Genomic DNA, 7,459 nt, shown 5'->3' on the forward strand with positions numbered 1-7,459 from the left:
TTTTTAGTAGAGACGGGGTTTCACCGTGTTAGCCAGGATGGTCTCGTGATCTGCCCGTCTCGGCCTCCCAAAGTGCTGGGATTACAGGCTTGAGCCACCGCGCCGGCCTAGCTGATTCTTAAGAATAAAAAATATCTCTGTTGCAGGCTCTCCCGGCTGTGATCGACCTTCAGTTACAGAGAGAGGGAGCAGAGTGGGACCAGGTCTGAGAAGCAACTCATTCATTTCAGGACATTCCCTCTGATGTCCTGTTTTCAAACGGTAAGTCCTGTTTTCAAACGGTAAATGAGATCACTTATTTTCTTGGTGGCAGAAGGCTGCTTTATAATTTGAAGGCTTGTGAATTTTATGTTGCCTGTCATCCCCCACCTGTCCACACAAAAACACTGGTACAGTTCCATGAGTGAACAAATAAAACAACCAAATAACCTTATTTGGTGATATGCCTTATTCTAGAAAGGCTTGTAAATCAGATTTGCTATCGTAAATGAGTGCCTTTTGTGGGGAAACCACTACAGTAAACCTAAGTAATTGTTTTTAAGGAACTTAAAGAGTTTACCTTGAAGATAAAGCAGTAATTGAGAATTAAATTGAAAAGGCTAAGTAAATAGTGGAAAGAAGAGAAAAGGCCTGTGGGCTGGAATGAATTGCGGAAGTCTTTGTGGCACAGTTTCAGGTGTCCCCTGGCCTTCGGTGGAGAGCAGGCTTTGGGTTGCAGGCGGAGGAGGGGAGGGCCTGTCTGAGGGTGTCAGGTTCCTGTGTTAGGAAATGAAGTGGGCAGGAGAGGGGTGCCTGGCCAAGGGGACTCTCAAAAGCCACGTGCACATGGTGGACCCAACTGGTCAGAAAAGGCCTCCTCTCTGCTTTTTGTGTTTGAAATTTCCTGTAACACATAGATTAAAATAAAAGGGAAAGGGGAAAATAGATTTTAAATAGCATCATGAAACTTTATGTAAAATAAGTGTGGAGAAAATCTCATATGATAGCCTTAGTAAGGTTAGGAATGATTTCCAGTGACCTTAGGATTCAGTGAATAAAATTCCATTATATGTATTTTTTTAATCACCTCTTGACCTTGTCAGTGGGAGAGGGATTCCCATCCAGAATACTGACACTGAGCAGATCAGATGGACTAAGTTTCTTAGTCTTTCGCTCAGGATGGAATGGAGAACCAGGGGCTGCGGGAGGCAGGCTTTGTGGTAAGGAGAGTGCCTGTGGTTTCTGTAGAAAGACTTTAATACTTGCTTTAATAATTCCTTGGGCTGGCAGGGCAATGGGGCCTACTTCTCAGACGTAAGCAGGAACTGTACCTGTGCCTGGTCACTGTGATGAGAATTGTTTGGCATCATGGGGAGGGAAACTTGCCCTGAGGCCATGAAAAGCTCCCGGTTGTTACCGGATGTCAAGGCAACATGTAATATTGGGTCTTAATTTTAGACCTTATAGCACAGGTATGTAACTTTCATTTAGTGAAAGTTAATATTAAGTGTTAGTAAATATTAGTAAATTAAGTAGTTACCAATTAGTTATTTGAAAGGTTCATAGTATAAGTAAAATCTGGGCAGGATGCAGAGGCTGACGACACCTGTAATCTACCAGTTTGGAAAGCTGAGGCAGGCAGATCGCTTGAGCTCAGGAGTTCTAGACCAGCCTGGGCATCATGGTGAAACTCTGTATCTATAAAAAATACCAGAATTAGCCAGGCAGTGTAGTGCTGCACACTTACGGTCCCAGCTACTGGAGAGGCTGAGGTGGGAGGATCACTTGAGCCTGGGAAGTCGAGGTTGCAGTGAACCATGATTGTGCCACTGCACTGCAGCCTGAGTGACGGAATGAGACCCTGTCTCCAAAAAAAAAAATAATTTAAATTTGGATTTGGGAGTCTATTGTTATACTGGGATTAGAATTGTAGATAAACCTGACTTATTTCTGGACATCATTTTTATTGGTAAGAAGGTTCAATTTTATTGCTTATAGAATATTCAAACTATGAATTTGATTTGTTCTATTACCATAGAACTTTTAGAAAGTATATGGTGGGCAATGGCCGGGTGTGGTGGCTCATGCCTGTAATCCCAGCACTTTGGGAGGCTGAGGTGGGCGGATCACAAGGTCAGGAGATCGAGACCATCCTGGCTAACATGGTGAAACCCCATCTCTACTAAAAATACAAAAAATTAGCAGGGTGTGGTGGCGGGCGCCTGTAGTCCCAGCTACTTGGGAGGTTGAGGCAGGAGAATGGCGTGAACCCAGAAGGCAGAGCTTGCAGTGAGCCGAGATCGCGCCACTGCACTCCAGCCTGGGCAACAGAGCAAGACAGCATCTCAAAAAAAAAAAAAAAGTATATAGTGAGCAGTACAACTGTCGGGTAGTCACTTCCACAGCAGTAGAACGTGCATGATAATTAAGAACATTGCTTCATGAAGACAGAGATTAAAGGAGGAGGATGATTTTTTTTCTTCCACAAGATGGAGTCTTGCTCTGTCACCTAGGCTGGAGTGCAGTTGGTTGATCCTGGCTTACTGCAACCTCCACCTTCTGGCTTCAAGCAATTCTCCTGCCTCAGCCTTCCAAGTGGCTGAGATTACAGGCACCCGCCACTGCGCCCAGCTAATTTTTGTATTTTTAGTAGGGAGGCGGTTTCACCATGTTGGCCAGGTTGGTCTCGAAATCCTGAGCTCGTGATCTGCCTGCCTCAGCCTCGCAAAGTGTTGAGATTACAGGCGTGAGCCACCGCGCCTGGCTGATGATTTTTATGTCAGATGATCTTAAGGAATGCTTTCCTTGAAGCTAGGTGACCCTGACTCATGGAAGGATATACCTGCCAGGAGGGCTGAAGCGTTTGGGTAGCTCGGTTTGTCACTCCCACCTTCCAGGTCCACGTAACCATTGTCCTTGCATTTTCACTTCCATCCAGTACTGTACTGCCACTTCCTAGCATATTGGGTAAATGATTACAGTTCTCAAGTTTAAAAGCTATAAAACACCGGTTACATTTTAGGATGCTGATCTAAATGATGCAGTAGTTTTCTGTTTATTAATGGCTGCTTTGTTTTTTTGTTTGAGACCAGGTGTAACTATGTTGCCCTGGCTAAACTTGAACTCCTGGTCTCAGTCTATCCTTCTGCCTCAACCTCCTGGTATGTACCACTGTGTCTGGCTGTTTCTAAGGGCTAATTATGAATTATTCCATTTGACCGGGCTGGTGGCTCATGCCTGTAATCCTAGCACTTTGGAAGGCTGAGATGGGCGGATCACTCAAGGTCAGGAGTTCCAGACTAGTCTGGCCAATATAGTGAAACTCCGTCTCTACTGAAAATACAAAAATTAGCTGGGCATAGCAGCTTGTGCCTGTAGTCCCAGCTACTCAGATACTGAGGCAGGAGAATCACTTGAACCCAGAAAGTAGAGGTTGCTGTGAGCCAAGATCGCGCCACTGCACTCCATCCTGGGCAAGAGAGCAAGACTCTGTCTCAAAAAAACAAAAACAGAATTATTCCATTCATCCATATTCACCCAGAAAACATGTATTAAGACCTATTTTGAGACTACCAGATAGCTGTGTGCGTAGGCTAAAAGGGCGAATAACATGCAGGAGCCCAGGCTCATAAATACAGATAAACAGGTCACATAAGATGCGGTGGGAACAATGTAAGCACACTTGTTGTTTTTTGTTACCGTCTTGTAGTATGTAGAAATGATGATTGTCCTTGACATCTTGTTCCCAAGTTCTACCTTGTCTCTAAATGTATTTACATCTCTGTAGTTTATTTTTACTGTCCATGAGACTCAGCTGTCTAGAATTATTCCATAGGTATGCTGAAGTTAACTTGAGGCTTGAGATGACCAGTATTTGGCATGTAGAGTGCCACGTAAAGTGGGTAATACCTTAGATTGCGTAGCTTCTTTCTTCTCATGTGTTTTTCTGTTAATGTTGTGACCCATCACACCTCTAGCTGGAAGCAAGACGGGGTCTCCAGACTCCCCACCTGAGACTTTTCTCATGGGATCATCTTGCCTCATGAATGGCACAGAGGGGACTGAGGTGCTTTTCCAAATCTGTTAAGAGAGAGTTCAGTTCTGGAAGGCTTTCAGGTAGACAGTCTCATCCATGAGATTATGAGGGATACTTGTAAGAACTTAGCACCAGCTGAGCGCGGTGCCTCACGCCTGTAATCCCAGCACTTTGGGAGGCTGAGGCGGGTGGATCACGAGGTCAGGAGATAGAGACCATCCTCGCTAACACGGTGCAACCCCGTCTGTACTAAAAATCCAAAAAAAAAAAAAAAAAAATTAGTTGGGCGTGGAGGTGTGCAACCTGTAGTCCCAGCTACTCGGGAGGCTGAGGCAGGAGAATGGCGTGAACCCGGGAGGCAGAGCTTGCTTTGAGCCGAGATCTCGTCACTGCACTCCAGCCTGGGCAAGCGAGATTCCATCTCAAAAAAAAAAAATAACTCAGCACCTTTTTGAATTGAGTGTCTTCTTTCAGTGTTTCAGTAATTTTTTGGGGACAGTCTCGCCCTGTCACCCAGGCTGGAGTGCAGTGGCGTGATCTCAGCTCACTGCAGTCTCCCCCTCCTGGTTTTACGCCATTCTTCTGCCTCAGCCTCCCGAGGAGCTGGGACTACAGGCGCCCGTCACCACACCTGGCTAATTTTGTTTTTGTGTTTTTAGTAGGGACAGGGTTTCACTTCCTGACCTTGTGATCCACCCGCCTCAGCCTTCCAAAGTGCCGGGATTACAGGTGTGAGCCACCGTGCCCGACCCAGTGTTGCAGTATTATTTTGTCTTAGGTTGTGGGGTGACCTGGCTTTTGGGACTTGCTGGGGGTTTCTACCTTGGCATCCTTGTACCTTTTGAGCACTATAAGTTGTATTTTAAAAACGTTAATATGGAAATGTTCAGAAATACACAAAAGCAGATACAGTAATACAGTGAGTCCCTGTGTAGCCTTCCCCCAGCTCTTACCCATCACTGAATCCCTGTTTCCTACAGAAAATTTTTTTTTTTCAGAAATCAGGGTGGAAACTTTATACTTGCAGTAAGCCTGTGTGTGTGTATGAGTTAGCTATCTCAGTGGCGTATAGGAATGAGCACTTAGATCGTGCTCACAGTTCTGTGAGTCACTGGGATGATTTTGTTCTGTGCCCTTCACTCTGTTGTGATGAGGACATGCGCTTCCTGTGGCTGTGTCAGGGTGCGAAGGGGCAGGCAGAAGAAAGAGAGGCCTCTAGGTGTAGACTCAGAACTGGCACTCTGTTCCTTCTACCTGCCTCCCATTGGCCAGAGCAAGCTTGATGGCCAAGCTGCAGATCAGGGTTGAGGGAGGATAGTCTTCCCATTGAATCGTACAGGAATGATAATGCACCTTAACAGGCAAGTCAAAAACATTGGACTTTTTTATTTCTTGGGAGTAATATCAACTCAGTGTGATAATGCTGTGTTTACCATTATTGCAGCATCACTGCAGTAATGTTATCTCTTGTCTGTCTTCCTTGTGAAGCTAGAGAGCTTAGCGTAATGAACACTTAGCACATAATATGCAGTCAATACTGTTTGAGTGGATGGATAAAGTGATTGAGGGGCCAGGTGGACAGGAAGTTGAAGTTGCTTTGGTTAAAAGCCAGTGTCTTTTAACCAAAAGTGGAAAACGTGGAAAAACGTGGCTAGTGGAAAAAAAGTGGAAGTGGAAAAACGTGGCTACTTAGGGTCCTGACTGGATTGCAGATTAGTTTTGGAACTCAGAAGTTAAATTGTGGGACTAAAAATCCCAAGATGTGCTAGAAAGCTGGACTGGCAGTTATAACCAGTCATAAGCCTTGTTACTAAAAGCTATTTTTTCTCTGCTATCCACGCTGTGCTTTAGTTCATTTGTCAGCTGAGTTTATGAGTTGGCCATTTGGGAATAGCCGTTGTAGTCTTTGGGAAGCCTCTGCTTCCTGTCTGGCCTGGAGGATTGAGGCCTCCAGATAGCATGGTCCTCATGTTTTCCAAAGGCCACCAGTACTGTCCTGCATGCCCCAGCAGACACCTCTCTGCAGGAATTGTGGTCCTCTGATAACAAATAATGTGAAATCTGCCTTCTGTCAACACATCCCCAGATAGGCTACATAAATAAATTAGCATATGCTTATATCCACATGTTGCTAAGAAGAAAATGTATGGGTGAGAAAATTTTGAGTTTCTTTGTATAGATTATTCAAAAGGACACAAAGAGAACTTGATAAATGTATTTCCAAACTAGATTTGTATATTGTTATGCCTAATTTTTTATTCTGCAGAATTTTTTTTAATCAGAGTTTTATTAAGGCTAGAAACTTCTTCTTTTTTTTTTTTTTTTTGAGATGGAGTCTTGCTCTGTCGCCCAGGCTGGAGTGCAGTAGCACAGTCTGGGCTCACTGCAAGCTCTGCCTCCTGGGTTCATGCCATTTTCCTGCCTTAGCCTCCCAAGTAGCTGGGACTACAGGCGCCTGCCACCATGCCTGGCTTTTTTTTTTGTATTTTTAGTAGAGATGGGGTTTCACCGTGTTAGCCACAATGGTCTCGATCTCCTGACCTCATGATCCGCCTGCCTGGGTCTCCCAAAGTGCTGGGATTACAGGCGTAAGCCACAGCGCCCGGCCAAGAAACATTTTTTTAAAAATATGGGATCAGAGTTTATGAAATCAGTTTAAACTTGGTTTTATATCATGATCGCATCTTTTGCCATAATTCGAAGAAATATACAGGTTGGTGCTAAATTTAAATAATAAATATTAATATTAGTAATGAAGGAGATATTTTTTCTTTAGGAGAAGTGGTATAAAATTTTGAATTGCATGTGAGCTGTCATGAGCATTCTGTGAAAACCACGTTTCATTTTTGTTTAGGTTTGCAGACTGCTTCATTCTGCCTCTAGTACCAGCGGTTTCTCTGTTCTGTGATCAACGTGATGCACAGGAACTCCTTAAGTAACAAACGAAATGAGCCAGGGGTGTGGAAAATATGACTTCTATATTGGTCTGGGATTGGCTATGAGCTCCAGCATTTTCATTGGAGGAAGTTTCATTTTGAAAAAAAAAGGCCTTCTTCGACTGGCCAGGAAAGGCTCTATGAGAGCAGGTAGGTTATGCCCTGGTGACTCTGAGGTGACCTCAGGGTGTGTCTACATACTCAGGTTCTTTGATTGTAGAAGACCACATCTTCATTCCTCGTGAGTGTATGGTGAAACTTTGAACTGTTCAGGAGTCCTAAATGTTTACAGAGTTGATATTTGCTTATTTATAATGAGAAAAGAAGTGAGAAGATGTCATAATTAGTTAACTGCTGGGTCCTGTGGTTATCATCAAAGTGGAAACAGGGACCAATGCCGAAGGAGCATCCAGCCTTTTCTTTAAATTTTGACATGTCCACAGGGAAGGAAATCAGAGTCCATGGTTAGGCTGGGCATGGTGGCTCATGCCTGTAATCCCAGCACTTA

General features: G+C 44.3%; 1 protein-coding gene across 1 annotated transcript in view; it reads left to right on the forward strand.

Moving 5' to 3' along the window:
* NIPA2 (non imprinted in Prader-Willi/Angelman syndrome 2) overlaps positions 1–7,459 on the forward strand; it is a 35,971-nt gene that overhangs the window by 7,719 nt on the left and 20,793 nt on the right. Inside the window, exon 2 of the mRNA XM_011942891.1 lies at positions 6,870–7,101. Coding sequence (XP_011798281.1) covers positions 6,963–7,101 — 139 coding nt within the window. The 5' untranslated portion in view covers positions 6,870–6,962. The remainder of the gene's footprint in view (positions 1–6,869; positions 7,102–7,459) is intronic.

The sequence above is a fragment of the Colobus angolensis genome, unplaced genomic scaffold (assembly GCF_000951035.1).
Source record: "Colobus angolensis palliatus isolate OR3802 unplaced genomic scaffold, Cang.pa_1.0 Scaffold211, whole genome shotgun sequence".
Classification (NCBI taxonomy): Eukaryota; Metazoa; Chordata; class Mammalia; order Primates; family Cercopithecidae; genus Colobus; species Colobus angolensis.